Source organism: Erythrolamprus reginae, chromosome 1 (assembly GCF_031021105.1).
Source record: "Erythrolamprus reginae isolate rEryReg1 chromosome 1, rEryReg1.hap1, whole genome shotgun sequence".
In the NCBI taxonomy this organism is placed as follows: Eukaryota; Metazoa; Chordata; class Lepidosauria; order Squamata; family Dipsadidae; genus Erythrolamprus; species Erythrolamprus reginae.
Window position 1 is genome coordinate 113,685,917 of NC_091950.1, and position 19,274 is coordinate 113,705,190.

The 19,274-nt window shown below is 41.4% G+C and overlaps 1 protein-coding gene across 3 annotated transcripts in view; it reads right to left on the bottom strand.

Moving 5' to 3' along the window:
* Positions 1 to 404: 404 nt before the first annotated feature.
* The window catches only part of KIF18A (kinesin family member 18A), a 57,255-nt gene continuing 38,385 nt past the window's right edge, over positions 405 to 19,274 (bottom strand). For 2 of the 3 annotated variants that reach the window (XM_070762019.1, XM_070762027.1), the window contains 4 exons: positions 10,054 to 10,528; positions 8,083 to 8,187; positions 6,050 to 6,147; positions 405 to 1,376 (listed from right to left, as the gene is read on the bottom strand). In XM_070762019.1, coding sequence (XP_070618120.1) covers positions 1,264 to 1,376; positions 6,050 to 6,147; positions 8,083 to 8,187; positions 10,054 to 10,528 — 791 coding nt within the window. In that variant the 3' untranslated portion in view covers positions 405 to 1,263. The remainder of the gene's footprint in view (positions 1,377 to 6,049; positions 6,148 to 8,082; positions 8,188 to 10,053; positions 10,529 to 19,274) is intronic. The other variant, XM_070762035.1, reaches the window with a different exon arrangement.

Here is a 19,274-nt window from a genome sequence, read left to right on the forward strand (position 1 = left end):
TACTTGGAGGATGCTTTCAACATGTCTTTGCATCACTTCCTTTGTCCCCCATGCTATCGCTTTCATTTAGACACCTCACTATAGAGGAGCTGTTTAGAGATGCTATGGTCTGGCATCCTAGCAACATGACCTGCCGGGTTGGGCTTTCATCAGCAGGGTGGGAATTGATGGCAGGTCTGCTCTGGAGAGGACCTGTGTCAGGCATCTTATCTTGCAACCAGATCCTCAGAATTCTATGGAAGCAGTTCATGTGGAAGTGGGGTCAATTGCCAAATGTAAATGTTATACTTTTATCTATAACATAGGAGAATATAATCCATGGGGATAATTTTATAAGTTTATATCAAATAAAGATTAAGGGTTATTGATTTTAAGAGCAGAAAAAGTGTAAAATGATATGACAATTTTGACAGAAAATTTTATTCACAGTAATTAGCTCACAACACACATAGACATAAACCACAAAACATACTAAATATTGTACAGAATCTACTGTAAATATACAAATATAAATTTACTTATCTTCCCAAACAGGAAATGCTAACATTTAAAGTATTTTAATATTACACTTGATTGGGAAGCTAAGTAAAAAAATGTAATATCAAACATTAGCTAATACCTTCCTTTTAAATAAATACTTCCTGGAATGTATTTGCCAAATAGGCAGAAGGGGGAAAAAAAGCTCATGACCTCTGTATTGATCAAAATATTAATGTTACAATTAAAATAGATATTGGATACTATCTTTTTAAGTTGGAAAAAACATTCAATAAGTCTAGAAGAGATAGTTAAACGTACCTAAAGACATGGAATCTATTGGCACTATCCATTCTGAAGACAACTTATAATTTTACACGCAAGATTTCTCTAACTCCCCTTTCAATGATTTGATCTCTAAAAATTTTGGAATAAAACTACCATGATCTAAGACAAAACTGAATGTGAGGAATGATAGTCCAGTACGTATGGAAGCTTTCAGTTTGGGAAACATTCATGGTATGGAAAGTTACACAGCATGTTAAGAGAAAATGCTACAAAATTCCATTGAATGGTATTATACAAAGCACTCCTTAAGTGTGATGAGGGTTCCAATTACAGGATAAATTAAAGGCCAGGTATGGCGCATTAAAAGCATTGGCAATTTCTCTCTCTCTCCCCCCCCCCCAATTCACCACATATGCTGAAAGTGACAGCGGAATTGTTAATTTCACTCTTTTTCCTAAGAAAATTGTACAAAGGTTTAGTTTAACTTCAGAATTAATGTCATGCTTCTTTTGACCGGCCCACTTTCTTGCCTACTGATGTATTTTCCTTCAAATTACTTCTGAGACGTTTTCTTAGCCCATCATTATGTTTCCAGGTTCTTGTTCTGATTCCTGGGGGGAAAAAAGAATAAATCATGGTAAAAGAGAGGAAAGAAAACAAAACACCACAAGCCATATTAATAAAACAAAAACTCAATTTTATTAATTTCCTGAATGTTAAGACATCTTTATATAGCCTGATGCTCTCCAGCTGTGCTGGAGGACAAATAACTGGTTGGCTGGAGACGATGGAGTTTTAGTTGAATACATATGGAGGGCATTACATTACTGAAAGCTATAACTTTTAAGTTATAAAATAGGACAGAAGCATGGCAAACCTGAATTTCACAAAGTAATAATGGAAAAGAGATGTCCAGAAGAGCTGACAATATATTAAAATCCAAATTGAATGTTATATACGCATAAAATGCATGCAGTGTCTTTAAAATGCATAGTGTCCAGAGTGATATAAAAAATTACAAATTATGTACAGGTAGTCTTCGGCTTGTGACTATAACGGAGCCCAAGATTTCTGTTGCCAGACAATTGTTAAGTGAGTCCCCCCCCACCCCTACTGTTCAGCCTTCCACGCCAAATTGTTTAGGGAATCACTGCAGTTGTTAAGTTTGTAACATGGTTACTAAAGTGAATCCAGTTTCCTCACTGACTTTGCTTGTAAGGAAGTTGCAAAAAGTGATCATATGACCTGATGACTCTGCCACTGTCATAAATACCCAAGTGCCCAAATTTTGATCATGTGATAAATGGAATGCTGCAATATTTGTAAGTGTGAAAAACAATCATAAGTCACTTCTTTTAAATGTCGTTGTAAATGACATGATCTTTTACACATTGGACCTGAGATGGGGGATCTCTTTTCAGTTGTGCTTCTGTTTCCTCTACAGTGATCCCTCGATTTTCGCGGTCTCGATTTTCGCGAAACGCTATACCACGGTTTTTCAAAAAATAATAATTAAAAAATACTCCACGGTTTTTTTTTCTATACCACGGTTTTTCCCATCCGATGACATCATACGTCATCACCAAGAGTCACTTCTCTCTCCCTTTCTCTTCCTTTTTCTCTATCCTTTCTACCTCTTACTCTTTCCTTCTCTCCCTTCTTCATTCAATTTTCTCTCCCTCCCTTTCTCTCTCTTTCCTTTCTCTCCCTCCCTCCCTGTGCCTGCCCTGCACCACCCAACAGGGATGGACAGCCCCCGATCGTCGGTTCGTCGCCCCCCCCACAGAGGGAGATCGGGCTGCGAGGGCAGTGGATCCACGTCCCCAGCCACCGGCTTGGATTCCCCTCCCGGCGGCATTGGGCTGCCCTGCATCGCTCACGTGCTCGACTGCGGTGGCTGCTTTGGCGGGGAAGGAGGAGTTTGGGGAGAAGATGAAGGCAGCGGGCAGCAGCTGAGGCGAAGCGAGGCAAAGGCAGCGAGGAGCGGCAAATAACAGAGCAGCTCGCGCCCGGTGGGGTCTCTTCTCCCCAGCCAAAGGAGGAATGGCTTATGTATGTAACACCAGCCACCGGAGGGAGATCGGGCTGGTGGAGGCGGCGAATCCAGCTCCCCAGCCACTGGAGAGAGATCGGGCTTGTGGGGGCGGCGAATCCACCTCCCCAGCCGGGCAGCGGCCGGCCGAGCGAACGGCCGAACGGCGAGAGAACAAGCGGCCAGCAGGGCGGGCGGGCAAGCGGGTGCTGGGGGGGGGGGGGGCAGCCGACATTCAAAGCAATCTGTCGGCTTCCGCACTTTCGTTGCTCCCCGCCTCCACCATCTGCGCATGCGCGGCCATGGAAAAAAGGGCGCGCATGCGCAGATGGTGTTTTTACTTCTGCACCACTATACCACGGATAATCGATTTTCGCGGGAGGTCTTGGAACGTAACCCCCGCGAAAATCGAGGGATCACTGTATTTCAAAATGTTACTTTAAAAGTAGGAATCACACCATGACTTTGTCATCAGTGAAAGATTTTTAAAACTACTTAAAGAGCTGCTGTGGCAGTGGTTAGAATACAGTACTTCAGGCGACCTCTGCTGACTGCCAGTTGCCTGCAAATTGGCAGATTGAATCTCACCAGGCTCAAGATTGACTCAGCTTTCCATCCTTCTGAAATGGGTAAAATGTAGACACCGATTGTTGGGGGTGATATGCTGACATTTGTAAACCGCTTAGAGTGGGTTGTAAAAAGCAATGTGAAGCGGTATATAAGTGCTATTGTTATTTGCTGTTGAATAAACCGATTCCTGTATCAGTACAGTTGCATAATACTAAAATTAAAGATGCAATGAAAACAAAAACCGTTTAGATTCTGAATTAAAAGATTTTGACAACTGAGCATGCCAAATGTCTCTGGGTAAGGCTCATTTCTATTCAAAAATTGCCCGTGCTACAAAGTTTCATTCATATTATACTCTGCTCATGGTATATTCCAAAAATGGATTTCTTATTTTTTGATGGCTTCCTTTTTCTGCACTTATTCTTTTACACAGAGAGAATGCAAATGAAATATTTTGCTAAAAGGAATGACAAATGTACTGAATATAAATGATATAAAACAACAAAATACAAATAGCAACTTGCGCAAAAGGATTATTTCCTGTAGTACATCATACTTTCCTTACAGAGGAAAGGCACAAATTCACATTCCAAAATATTGATGCTTCTTACAATTCAAAGCATGTCTAGTGTGCTGTAATCTCTACATTAATCATTCAATTGCATGACTGTTGAACAATACAATTACAGGGATCCGCTACTGGTGTCCTTTGTTATTTAATATTTAGTACAAATAATTAGTAACTTGAAGATAGCATTGTGTGGGACGTTGATAACGCTGTATTAAGATTCTCTGAGCTTGGGAAAGACTACATGCGACACATTATCACATGAATTCCAGAGGGAGAGCAGTAATTCTGCCTGGAAAAATGGCAGTCAATAGGATCAGTTCTCCATTACTTTTATTTATATGTACTCTGCCACCCCCAGATGTGATTAATATTTTTAGAAGTGCAGGGATACTAAAAGTAAAAGAAAGCTAGGAAAGGACTTCATTTTTCTTCACATAATGGCCAACCAGATGCACCCTGGAATTCCACAAGCACACCAGATGTCCCTGTTATTTCTTAGCAAATGCTATGTAGAGACACATATCTACATGATTAGTAGTCATTCCTAGGGATTGTGAAGTCCCACTTTTATGTGAATATAAAGGCCAACACTACCTTCTTTTGAAAGTAAATTTCATGCCTGAATTATATGTAATGTGAAGAAGTAAATCCATTTATTTATTTATTGGATTTGTATGCTGCCCCTCTCTGCATCTTTACTAAATACAGTGGTACCTCGGTTCTCGAACGCCTTGGTTTTCGTACATTTTGGATACTGAACAAAATTTTCGGCAAATATTTGCTTTGGTATCCGAATACCGGATACCGAACAGCCACAGAAAATTTTGTTTATTATCCGAAATGGCCGATGTCTATGCCTCCTGCATGTTACACCCCCTCTCTGCAACATGGGGTGGGGGCTGAATCCAATGAGTCCCAGGGCGACTTGGCAAAGCAGTTACCACAAGATCTGGGAGTCGGAATCCGACATGCCCATTCTGACCGCCCGTTTAACAGCCTCTATAGTCTAACCTCTCCAAGCTGCAGGAAGGGTGGGGGTGGCTGCAATACCGGCAGCTTCAGGGGGCTCCTTTCCTCAGTGCTTCGTCTTGTTACCTGCAGGCAGCTGCACCAACTTTCTCCTTCCCGGCAGCGGCGGCTTCCCTTCAAGGAGCAGCAGCGCCGGGAACGTCACGTGATGAAGGGAAGCCGCTGGAGCCATCTCAGCAGTTGCTGCCGCTCCAGAGGCTTCCCCTTCATTACGTGATGTTCCCGGTGCTGCTGCTCCTCGAAGGGAAGCTGCCGCTGCCGGGAAGGAGAAAGTTGGTGCAGCTGCCTACAGGTAACAAGATGAAGCACTGAGGAAAGGAACCCCCCGAAGCTGCCGATATTGCAGCCACCCCCACCCTTCCTACAGCTTGGAGCGGTTAGACTATAGAGCTCCTCAGATTTTTATCCCATAGGAAATAAAGAAAATAGATTTAATTGATTCCCAGCAAGTCAACAGGGGCTGGGAACCAATTAAATCCATTTCCATTATTTCCTATGGGATAAATTAATTCGGTACTCAACCAAATCGGTTCTCGACCACACTTCTGGAACAAATTTTATACCAAGATTTATAAATATCAATCAATCAAAAAACAAATGATAAATCTATAACTAGATTTACATATACTTCTCTTTGTTTTAATATCTCCTTACCGAGTCCTCAGAGATGGGTGACATATAAATCCAATAAACTGAGGGCTTTTCAAAAATAACTTATAGCAATAGCACTACCGCTTAGTCTTATATACTCCTTTACAGCCCTAAGTGGTTTACAGAGTCAGCAATTTGGGTTCCTTATTTTACCCACCTCAGAAGGATGGAAAGCTGAGTCAACCTTGAGCCTGGTGAGATTTGAACTGCCAAATTACAGGCAGCCAGCAGAAGTAGCCTGAAGTACTGCACTCTAACCACTGCACCACCGTGGCTCATAGTTTAATCTCTTTAAAAAAAAATGTGTGACTACATTATTATAGCAAAGAAATAATTAACTGAATAAGTCAATCTATAATTTTGGGCTTTCTATATAGCTGTAACTTGCTTACATTTTGACAATTATTGCACATTATAAATTTTACACTTACCAGAGGTTATAGGTACTCTAAGTGCTTTATTACTTGATACAACATCTTGTTTTATGCGTTTGGCAGTCAGTTGATCATGTGGGTTTGTAAATTCACTGCTAGATGCAGAAGAAAAACATGTTTGTTTTTAAAGACAATATTGTTGAGTCAGAATTCTGTTTTGGTTCTTTAGAGCAGTGTTTCCCAACCTTGGCAACTTGAAGAGATCTGGACTTCAACTCCCAGAATTCCCCAGCCAGCATTCTGTTTTGTGGCCTCCAGGAAGGACGTTTTTGTGACGTCAAAGCTCCGCCCATGGAATTCCCTATTGGGATTCCCCACCTCCTTTCCAGCCTCCAGATCGGCCGAAAATGCTGCCACCGATCGCAAAAATGGCGCTCTGCCAAGCGGCGCTGCCCGGCTGTAACCTTCTGAAACAGCCAGGCGCTTCTCGGCGGCCTCCGGAACCCGAACTTCCAGGTTCGGGAGAACGCCGAGAAGCCCCCCTGCTGTTTCAGAAGGTGACAGGCGGGCGGCGGTGCTTCACGGCGGCCTCCCGAACCCGAAAAGTTTGGGTTTGGGTTCGGGTGAACGCCGAGAAGCCCCCCGGCTCTTTTAAAAGGTGACAGCCGGGCGGCGGCACCCAGCGGAGCGCCATTTTGCGATCTGCGGTGGGTTCGTAAGGTGAAAAAAGTTCGTAAGAAGAGGCAAAATTTTTCTGAACCCTGGGTTCGTATCTCGAAGTGTTCGTATCACGAGGGATTTGTATCATGAGGTACCACTGTACATTAAATACTTGGTTTAAAAAAAAGATAAAAAAACACATAGATTTGAAACCAGAAATATTTCTCCTGGGGATATTACCAGAACAGTATGATAAAAGGAACACATATTTAATTTTCCAGCAGTAAAAATGTTTGTGCAACAATGGAAAAATGAAGAGGTTCTGACAGATGAGAGTTTAAAAAAAATTAGAATGTGCTGAGACAGAGAGATTAACACTGAAGATAAAAGAAACAGAAGAAACAATACTTTTTAACATGGGAAATGTTTACCAATGGTTAACTAACAAAAACAGAAGTTAGTATTTAAAAAGAATTAAAGATAAAACAAATTTTTTTATTGAAAATACTGTAAGATGGACAAACAAATTGTTTTATTACTTTATTAATATTGATATATTTGTTAAGATTACTACCGTGTTTCCCCTATAATAAGACATGTCCTGTTAATAAGCCCAACAGGCATTGAAATGACCCCACTTACCTAACTATGTACTTGCATCCCCTGTCCCATCTGTCACCCCCCAAATTGTGCCAGAACATCTTACCAGAGTATGGCAGCTCATTGCTTCTCTTTCTTGCCTGGTCTTTGCAGTTACTTGAAATGTTTATTCCTATTTTTTTCATAGCAGCACGTTCACCAAGAAACAATAATTGATCCAAGGTTATTCAGTGAACGTTCATTCTCTGGCACAATTTTGGCCGTTCGGTGAATTACTGTATATTTTGGACAATAAGACACTATTTTTTTTTTCCCTAAAAGGAAGTGAAAATTTCTGTGCGCCTTATAGACTACATATTGCCAAAGTCCTACCAACCCTCCAGCCATTTTTAGCCTCTGCACACCCCGATTTCAGACCATTTTTTGGCTCATTCTGAAGGCTTTTTAGCTCATTTCATTTCAGAAAAAAGGGGCCTCAAAAGTCTTGAGAACAGGCAAAAAAAAACACCCTAACAGGCGAAAAAAGACCCCAAAACAGGCTAAAACAGCCTTGAAAGGGGCCAAAAATTGGGCTTGCAAAGGCCAAAACCTTTTTTTATTGTTTTCCTCTTCTAAATTTAGGGGTGTCTTATAGTCTACGTCTTAAGGTATGAAAAATATGGCAAATTTAGTCACCGAATAACCAAAACTGTTCCAGAGAAAACTTCTTCCTATTGGATCAGCAATAATCTTTCCAGTCAATCTTAATTTATGATCTGATGGAAGATATTGGATACAATAAATACCAATTTTGGTACTAATTTAGCAAATTGACTTGAAGCATTACGTACTTTAATAACGTCCTTTTTCTCGTAGCAGCAGAAGTCATTGCCATGTAAGATGGCCTTACACACACGGCACCTGGTTGTCTGTTTAACAACGAAGGAAGGCCAAGCCTGAAATGAAGAACAATAATCATCACCAAAAATCTTTTTTTTTTTTTAACGTACTTTCTAAGGTCTTTCGTTTTCCAAAACAAAGTAGGGTACACAAATGAAATATACAGTATTGACTTTAAATTTCAAAATTGTTAGATTTCTTGCTAGTTCTGAGAATTTTTTTTAAACCACAGGATTTCACAATCCTCTATCTTCCCTTTTAACATGCGACTATAAATCCCTTCTTTTGGTTTTTCACAATCCTCTATCTTCTCTTAACTTAACCTAGTTTTCTCTTTTTCAAACATGGGTCAAGAATTTCTCAGACAACATTATAAATATGTCTTCTAAAGGCCGAGTACAAATGTCTTTGAATAGATGGAAGGTAGGATAGGTGTTTTTTCCCCATGCATTTGCTACATTCGGGGCAGCAATAAAATTCACTCTATCACGTTTTGTTCATCTGGATGCTTCCATCATGGATTTGCCTTCTTAGATATGCATTGGAAATAGCCACTTTTAACATTAGGGCAACAGAAGTGCCTCTCCCCAAAGCAGGTTTTATACAATCAGGATGTAAATGTGCACATGGTTCAGGCTAGAATTTGGTATAGTTGAACAACTGATTAAGTTCAGTCATTACTAATTTGAAATCAGTTGGTTTTATTGCTGCTCTTCACCTTTCCTTTGAAAAGTGCTCGGAAACCTCAGATCGTGCAGAACACAGCCGCGAGAGCCATCGTGGGGCTTCCAAGATTCGCCCATGTTTCCTCAACACTCCGTGGCTTGCATTGGCTGCCGATCAGTTTCCGGTCACAATTCAAAGTGTTGGTCATGACCTTTAAAGCCCTACATGGCTTTGGACCAGACTACCTCCGGAACCACCTGCTACCGCACGAATCCCAGTGACCGATAAGGTCCCACAGAGTTGGCCTTCTCCGGGTCCCGTCGACTAAACAATGTTGTTTGGTGGGCCCCAGGGGAAGAGCCTTCTCTGTGGCAGCCCCGGCCCTCTGGAACCAACTCCCCCCGGAGATTAGAATTGCCCCCACCCTCCCTGTCTTTCGTAAACTACTCAAGACTCATTTATACCGCCAGGCATGGGGGAGTTGAGATATTCCTTCCCCCTAGGCCATTACAAGTTATGCATGGTATGTCTGTGTGTATGTTTGGTTTTATAATAAGGGTTTTTAGTTGTTTTATTATTGGATTGTCACATGCTGTTTTTATCATTGTTGTTGTTGTTGTTATTATTATTATTATTATTATTATTATTATTATTTCCTAGTAGTTAGAGAAAAAGAGCCATGGTGGTGCAGTGGTTAGAATTCAGTATTGCAGGTTAATGCTGCCGACTGCCAGCAATTTGATCCTGACTAGCTTAAGGTTGACTCAGCCTTCCATCCTTCTAAGGTTGGTAAAATGAGCACCCTGATTATTGAAGGTGATATGCTGACTGTGTAAACTGCTTAGAGAGGTCTGTAAAGAATGATGAAAGGGTATTTAAGTCTATGGGTTATTGCTAGTTGCGTGCTCAATGAAAAGAGCAAGGAGTGAGCAACATGTTTCATTCAACTTTGCTCTCTTTACATAGCAAGGTAAGTTATGCCAAAAAGAACTGCAAGCATGAATGGACTCTACTAAAAACAGTAAAGTAGAACCTGCAGCACTATAAAATTTGAAATTTAGCCTTTTAATAAGATAGGAGTTTCAGATATTTTAGCGTTCTTGCCTAAATATACTATTTATACATCAGAATTCTAATTGAGGCAAATTTAGTGTAAAACCAAAAGAAGGGATTTATAGTCACATGTTAAAAGAAAAAAGAAAACAGGATGGAGATGGAAAAAATACATTTTATATTTCATCTTCTATATAAAATACCTTTGTAAAACACTTCTGTTGTTGGCTGCTTCTGACTGGCTTCTGGCAGCATCAAGAGAGTTTATAGTGTCTGTGTTATTTTTACAAAGCATAGTTGACTTCATGTGGCACTCTGGGGTGACATTATATGTAACATCTTTGGTGCTGCCCTGCTTTAATGGTTCCTGTATTTGTGCCATGTGACTCATTTCTTCAAAGGTTGCCGTATGCAGTACTTTCTTAATCACAGTTCCTGTACAGAGTCTCTCTGGCAGCTTCTTGCAGTTCTCAGGTGTATATACAATTGGGCAAATGGCTTCACTGAGGGATTCCACCATAGCGTTAGGACATGACTGGCCGGAATCTTGAGGATTTTGAATTGTCAGAGGAGAATCCATCAATTTTCGTCTTATTCTTTTGTGCAGTGGCATTCCATATTCTGCCTCACATTGAGTAGATGTCTTCACTTTTTCCACCGTATGATTACGAGGTGTACCTAAGTTCAAGACAAGCAAAAATTGCTGAAATATTTCCCAAGATATTCCCAATTAAAACTTAAATAACTGCTGAGCAGTAAAAGCAGATGTGATAGAGCACTCCCTCTTGTTTGAAACTATAACAGATATGCACTAAGGATTGTTTAGCAAATACAGTGATACCTTGTCTTACAAACTTAATTGGTTCCGGGACGAGGCTTGTAAGGTGAAAAGTTTGCAAGACGAAACAATGTTTCTCATAGGAATCAATGGAAAAGCGATTAATGCGTGCAAGCCCAAAACTCACCCCTTTTGCCAGCCGAAGCGCCCATTTTTGTGCTGCTGGGATTTCCCTGAGGCTCCCCTCCATGGGAAACCCCACCTCCGGACTTCCGTTGTCAGCGAAGCACCCGTTTTTGTACTGCTGGGATTCCCCTGCAGCATCACAAAAACACGGAAGTCCGGATGTGGTGTTTCCCATGGAGGGGAGCCTCAGGAGAATCCCAGCAGCGCAAAAATGGGTGCTTCGCTGGCTACAGAAGTCTGGAGGCGGGGCATACCAGTAGTGGCGGCTTGGGTTTGTAAGGTGAAAATAGTTTGGAAGAAGAGGCAAAAAAATCTTAAACCCCGGGTTTGTATCTCGAAAAGTTTGTATGACGAGGGGTTTGTAAGACGAGGTATCACTGTACAGGTAATCTCCAATTTATATAAATTTAGCGACCATTCAGAATTATGATGTTGCTGACAGCAGACAAGAAGCAATATTTGTAAACCTATTCAAAGAGAATAACCTAGAACAGTGATAGCGAACCTATGGCAAGGGTGCCACAGGTGGCATGCGGAGCCATATCTGCTGGCACGCAAACCGTTCCCCTAGCTCCAACGTGCATGTGTGTATCAGCCAGCTGATTTTTGGCTCGTATAGAGGCTCTGGGAGGGCTTTTTGGCTTTCAGAGAGCCATGGGGGCTGGGGGAGCGTGTTTTTACCCTCCAGATATCTGGAATTTGTGTCTGAAAAAGAATTTGCCTAATATTGAGAAGAATCAGTGCAGATTTAAGAAACTCGTCCTCTTTCCCTCCATAATTCAATATTTTCCCAAAATACCCTTGCCATTACAAAAAATGGCAGAATAATAGAACTGGTCTTGGGTGTAGTTATTTCATGCAGAACTTCAATAATTGCTTAACACTCTTCACCAATGTTTTATAAGGATCAAAACAAGTAAAAGTTATTAACATACTGTAACTTAGTGAATACTATAATTGTTATCATTAAAAGACATAACAGTTTAAATATTATTTTAATTTAAATAGACCATATTTCACAATGATAATTCTCCAACTACTGTAGGATTTATATGAGGCAAATTGTTTATGTCCACACCTTTTTCGATTTATTTATTTTATTTATTTATTACTTAGATTTATATGCCGCCCCTCTCCGAAGACTCGGGGCGGCTCACAACACGTGGAAACAAATCATAAATAATCTAACAAATTTAAAATTAAAAGATTTAAAAGACCCCATATACTAACAGACATACACACAAGCATACCATATATAAATTAAACATGCCCAGGGGGAGATGTTTCAGTTCCCCCATGCCTGACGGCAAAGGTGGGTTTTAAGGAGTTTACGGAAGGCAGAAAGAGTAGGGGCAGTTCTAATCTCCGGGGGGAGTTGGTTCCAGAGGGCCGGTGCCGCCACAGAGAAGGCTCTTCCCCTGGGGCCCGCCAACCGACATTGTTTAGTTGATGGGACCTGGAGAAGGCCCACTCTGTGGGACCTGATCGGTCACTGGGATTCGTGCGGCAGGAGGCGGTCTCGGAGATATTCTGGTCCAATGCCACGAAGGGCTTTAAAGGTCATAACCAACACTTTGAATTGTGACCAGAAACTGATCGGCAACCAATGCAGACTGCGGAGTGATGGTGAAACATGGGCATACCTAGGTAAGCCCATGACTGCTCTCGCAGCTGCATTCTGCACGATCTGAAGTTTCCGAACACTTTTCAAAGGTAGCCCCATGTAGAGAGCATTACAGTAGTCGAACCTCGAGGTGATGAGGGCATGAGTGACTGTGAGTAATGAGTCCCGGTCCAGATAGGGCCACAACTGGTGCACCAGGCGAACCTGGGCAAACGCCCCCCTCGCCACAGCTGAGAGATGTTTTTCTAATGTGAGCTGTGGATCGAGGAGGACCCTCTCTGAGGGGGTCAATAATTCCCCCCCCCAGGGTAATGGACGGACAGATGGGATTGTCCTTGGGAGGCAAAACCCACAGCCACTCCGTCTTATCTGGGTTGAGCTTGAGTCTGTTGCCGACTTTCTATTAATTCTCTTGGGAGTTTCCTATATATTTTGATACTTGCTTGTGTACAACCTGCACCTGTTTTCCTAAAGTCATTTCATTTTCCCTAATTTCTTTTACTTTACTTTTATCCATATCTAGTTCTCCCCACTAAGACATGCTTTTGATCACTTCTGTGTCCAGAAATTCTCATTGTATTGCACACTAATTTTCTCATTCTTTCAACTTAAGCAATCAAAACAAGCCTACTTTTAAACTATTTTTTAATGTTTAAACTACCAATTTAAAAATAAATATTTTTCAAAGCTTGCCATTCATTATTTAATGTTTAAGTCTTTGAATGAGCCAGCCTTTTTTTCTACACTCATATCTCATTATCACCCCTCTATTCATCTCACCTAGCAGAATCACTTCCCCCCAGACTTAATCATTTATTCATTTCCTAAAACAAATTTCTGGCTGTCATCAATATTCCCTTGAATTTAACATGAAGCTATCACCTATTCTCCACTTTAATACATGCCAACAACAACATAGATAATCTAGATAAGAACAGGGTTCTTTTTCAATTTGGATATATTTTAGATGTTTCATTCATAGTTAATTCTGCATGTATATTCATTTACTCTATACCAGTGTTTTTCAACCAGGGTTCCGCGGAACCCAAGCGTTCCGCAAGGGCCAGCCAAGACTTCCGTGACTTAATGAGGAAAAAAAAACCTGACCAGGACTGTATCACGCAGCAGCAGCAACCCCCACCGCCCCCTCCGCCTCAGGTCTGGGCTTTCATCGCCCCTGCCGGTTTGTTTCTCCACAGTCCCTCCTCCGCCTCTTCCTCCTCCTTCGCCGGGATCTCCTTCAGCAGCTGACAGTTAACGGAAGACCCTGGGGGTCTCTCTTTCTTTGTTCTGGCTGGAGAAGAGAGAAGGAGCTGCTCCTCCGCCTCGGCTGCCAGGGGGGCTTCCACTAGCCGCTCCGAGTTCTCGGAGAGGGGCGGCATACAAATCTAATAAATTATTATTATTATTAACCATTGGCTACTGAGGGAGACCCCGGCGAAGGAGGAAGAAAAAAGGCGGAGGAGGGACTGCAGAGAAACAAACCAGCTTTTCTCCAGCGTGCTACTTGCTCCCCGGTACCCTTCATCGCCTGCCGCCACTAGTCCCGCAGCCGCCTCTTATCATCTTCCCTTCCAGCCAAAATGGTGTCTACACCAAGCGGAGAAAATGGGACACAGCAGGGGAAAGATGGACCTGGCGCCCCCATTCCCCCCCCACTCCGCTTTTGGCTTCGCTTCCTCCCAGAACGCTTATTCGAGGACCACGTCGAAGTCAAGGCCCCATCCATTCATTATGGATGCCAGCGACTGAATGCTCTCCCCGTGCACACAGCATCAAAGGGTTCCCCTGAGGAAAAAAGTTTGAAAAACACTGCTCTATACAAACATATTGTCCTTGTCATACAGATCTTTCATCTATTACTTTAACAGACACAAATTATTTCTTGTTTGGTTGATCCACCCATGCACCTTTCTTCTACAGTACTAATTATGATCTTCCATATAGCATAGTTGATATCAAACACTGGCAAGAATGAGTGGCTCTGTGTTTAGGATTTGTTGGCTCAGGAAAAATTGCCATCTTTGGTCTTGGATGGGGTGGCACTACCACAAACAGACCCTGTGCATAATCTGGGGGTTCTCCTAAACTCATGTCTTCTGCTTGAAGAGCAGGTGACAGTCTCAGCCAGGAGGGCCTTCACTAAACTGTGAGCTGTGTGCCAGTTACCCCCTTTCTTGGACTGTCAATCTCCAGTCACAGTAACTCATGCCTTAGTCACTTAGTCACAATAACTCAAGCCTTAGTCTTGATTATTGCAACACGCTCTACATGGGGCTCCCTTGAAGACCATCCAGAAGCTTTAGCTGCTGCATTTTGCACCAACTAGAGCTTCTGGATGGTCTTCAAGGGAGCCCCATGTAGATTTTGTGCACATGTATCACATCTCTCATGGGAGCTGCATTAATTTCCTATTTGCTTCCAGGTACAATTCAAATTACTGGTTGTCACTTTTAAAGCTCTTCATGACTTGGGACCAGGTTATCTGAGGGACTGTCTCTTACTTGACCCATCAGAGTGGAGAGGCAGGAAATGTTGTGGGTCCCATCCCCGAGGGAGATACACTTGGTGGGACCCAGAAGAAGGGCCTTCTCCATGGTAGCTCCCTCTCTCTGGAACATCATTCTGCCAGATATTAGAATGGCACCCACTCTTCCATAAAGTGCTGAAGACCTGGTTCTGCCAGTGGGCCTGGGAAACCCAGAGAGGGATGGATCCCATTAAATGGCTCATGTGATCGGCTATCGCTGGAGGTGATTTTATGACATTATTTATTTGTTTTTAATTAGTTTTACTGTTTTAAAGTGTGGTTTTTATATTTTGTAAGCTGCCTTAAGTCGTCATGGGTGAATAGGCGGCAATATAAATTATTTAATAAATAAAACAGTGTTAACTAAATAAGACCAAAATACAGTGATTCCTCGTCTTACAAACGCCTCATCATGCAAACTTTTTGAGATACAAACTGTGGGTTTAAGATTTTTTTGCCTCTTCTTACAAACTATTTTCACCTTACAAACCCACCGTCACTGCTGGGATGCCCCGCCTCCAGACTTCCATTGCCAGTGAAGCGCCCATTTTTGCGCTGCTGGGATTCCCCTGAGGCTCCCCTCCATGGGAAACCCCACCTTTGCACTTCCGTTGCCAGCCAAGCGCTCACCTTTGCAATGCTGGGATTCCCCTGCAGCATTGCAAAAACACAGAAGTCCGGAGGTGGGGTTTCCCATGGAGGGGAGCCTCAAGGGAATCCCAGCAGTGCAAAAACGGGCGCTTTGGCTGGCAAAAGGGGTGAATTTTGGGCTTGCACACATTAATTGCTTTTCCATTGATTCCTATGGGAAACATTGTTTCGTCTTACAAACTTTTCACCTTAAGAACCTCATCCCAGAACCAATTACGTTTGTAAGACAAGGTATCACTGTATTGATTTCTTCCACCTATCACGACATCAATCAATTCTTTTATTCAAATAGAGAGGGCATAGGATGAGTGGCATGGTAGCCTAGAAGTGGAGCTCTCACCTCACAACCATGAGGCTGTGGGTTCAATTTGAAGTAACATCAGGTATTTCTCTCTCTAGGTACAAAGAGAAAATATTTGCTGCTAGTCCTGCATAGATATCAGGAAGGACATCTGGCTACTAAATTTTCAGCTCCATTCAGTTGCAGTGACTCCTAATTATTTTCACTGCCAGGATATTTCTCCTTAGATCTAGATTGGATTTTTCTTTCATAAGTTTACAACTGTTACTTTTTGTCCTGCCCTTGGGTGCTCTGGAGACAACAAAAAAGCTATGACCAAAAGAAATATGACCAAAATGCCATCCAAAAAACAGGCAACAGCTAGATAAAAGGATTAACATTAATCAATCACAGAGAGAAGAAGAAAGCTACATCCTCACCAACATTATAAGGGAACAATAGTGTATTTAAACAGGGATAAAACATTCACTAGAATTGATAATGTTACTTAGTTGGGTATGAAACATCTGCAAGAAAAGAACTAAACTCAATGCCAAGGACTCTACAAAACACTGTTTTCTATTTTTAATTTATTTAACCTATTTATTCAATTTCTACTAATAGCTACCCCAATTTAAGCAAGTGATTCTAGAGAACAGGCTATCATAAAACAAATAAAAACAGTTACAATGCAATATAAAATTAAATATATTTGGCAGCCGAGGGAGGAAAAAAGCCATACTAGATGTAAATATAACCAGTAAATTGGGCTCTTCAACACTCCCATGCTCAGGAACAAAGCTATGGTAAATCTTCAAGGTTGGGGTCATCTTCAACTCTGAAGGGAGAATGTTCCAGAGGACAGGGGCTTTAGCAGAAAGGCATGTCTCCTAAATCTCTGCCAGCTAACATTCCTTGGCTGATGGGACCCATAGCCTTCCCAACCTGCCAGGGTTCTTTTTCTTATCTACTAGGTAATGCATAGCCTTCTTAAAATATTTTTCAAAATTTACACTGGTGAACTTTGCACAGCCAGATAAGCCATATGGGCAGAATACATTACATGTACAAAATCTGAAATGTCAAGTTTAACATAAATAACAAAGATCCCTAAGCTCATCGTAGAGGAGACAGAATAGACTTTAAAAAAAAAGAATAAAATTTTGAGAACCAGGCCTAAGATTCTGTCAACTCTTACTTTGGACATAATCTACAAACAATGAATATGCAGCAGTCCAGGGGTGTCAAACTCAATTTCACTGAGGGCTGCATCAGGTTGGGTTTGACCTCAGAGGGCTGGAGTGGGTTGGCCAACTCGATGTCACTTGTGTCAGGGACACCTGTGGTGGCCTGAGCACTCTGCCAGAGAAAATGTGCTCTGCAGCTCTGATTTTGGCTGTGATGGCCTCTTTGTAACTCTCTGCTAGGGAAAACACATCTGGCCCTTCCAAAGCTCTGTTTTTGCTGGCAGAGGACCATGGGCTAGTCCTTCACTGTTTCCAGGGTGGCCCTATGGGCCAGATCTAAACATCCCATGGACCAGATATGGTCCCTGGGCTTTGAGTTTGATACCCTTGCAGAAATCAGTGCTACAGAGAAATTCAATAAAGTTTCTAGCAATTAAAATTACTTGATTTTAGCTATAAGGCCAACAAAGCAACGCCTTAAATTTGGAGAACAAGCAGCGTATTAAGCAGGGCATTACCATTACAACAAGGTAGGAATATCTGGGTTCTGTATAGCAGTTTGGATGAACCCAATGGTCATTATGACTGTGCAACAGCACTCTACTTTCCCCTTCTATAAAAAGTTCAATTTACTGGAGGTAAATCCCTCCCCCAAAGTTAATAATTCAGATTAATGTATAACCAGAAACAGTGGAACTATTTCCCAGTTTATAAAGTGCTAATCAGCAAAATCTGCCTTCTATTTACTTCCTGAAATATCTATTAAAAAACAAAACCTAGAATTTTAGGAAAAGTGATCCTCTGTCTCGAATAGATGCTTTTCTGATGGTCAAGGAAGTTGTTTGCCCATGTACGGTAATTCAATTAACTCTGTGAAAGAGCTATCTTTAAATATTTGAGATTCTAAAATATTCATTTATACCGTGTCATAAATGGGTGTTTCAGGAAGAAGTGGTGGTTGGCAGCCCATTGGGCTGTGTTTATGCTTTATAACAATGAAGGCTCTACTTTCATTAAAAAAATAAGTTTGTTTACTGTAAGGCATGGGTATTCTGCAAAATGCCCTAAGAGCAACTGGGAAGGAAATCTGTGAGAAAGAAAAACATTTTGGTGAGTGCCAAGTTTTAGAAGCTTTGCCAACACAAAGTACGGAAACTATTTTAAAATTAACAGTAAATGCAAGTGTTCAAACTATAAACCAGATAAGCAGAGAAGCAGAAAATATTGCCAACAATGTGCTGAATTTCATTGCAATGAGCCATATTTCAAACAGTACTAAAATACATTAATAAAAAACAGATTGCAAGGGTTTGCTGTAGCACAAATGGAAGCTAGCAAGTAAAAGAAAATCCCAGGACTTTAAAAAATGGCTAGTTGGTGTCATACAAACCAAATCCACAGCAAATCCACTAAATGGAGTATCCTAAATTATCCTGAAATCAAATCTGGTCAAAATATTGGCAATAGAGCAACTTGTCCCCATCATTAAGCAGCCTTAGGAAATTGACTTTGTGTATTGCAGTTGAATTGAATAACAAGAAGAAAACATGCCTTAAGAACACCTGTTCTTCATCGACAGATTATCAAAATATTAGGTATGGTTATATAGAAGTGTATTTCACCAGGCTCTTTAGCTTGCTAAATGAGATTGGATTGTAGTCTCTTATTTAGCTGAACCCGGAAGGATAAAAAACAAATGAGAAAAATATAAGAAACTAGCTAATCAAAGACAGATGTCACAGTGTTCTATTAATTGGGTATAAAATTTCAGACTGAAATAAATCCTTTATATACATCTGATCAGAAAATATTGAAGAGTTTTTACTTTTATTTAATAGTCATCTTTCCTAAAGTGAAGACAGGGGAAAATCTTTATGCCAGAAAGTGATATTTCATATTTAATGAGTCTGTGCAAAACGTTCCATGTGGATTAATGTTATAGTTAGAATAAGTTGTGCACAAACCTATGCCGCTATGCATTAGGGATCAGCCTGAATCGTTAAACTGAGAAACAGAACAACTTGACCAATTTGAGGCTCAGCTATTTAGCTGAAAAAGGCGCATTTGAGGAGATAGATACAGGCCGAGTCAGCTGATCCAGAATGCCAGCTAATACCAAGCCGGACAACACATTGCAAATTAAAAACATCAAAGGGCGTCAGGTCATCTACTTGAAAAGAAAAACAAA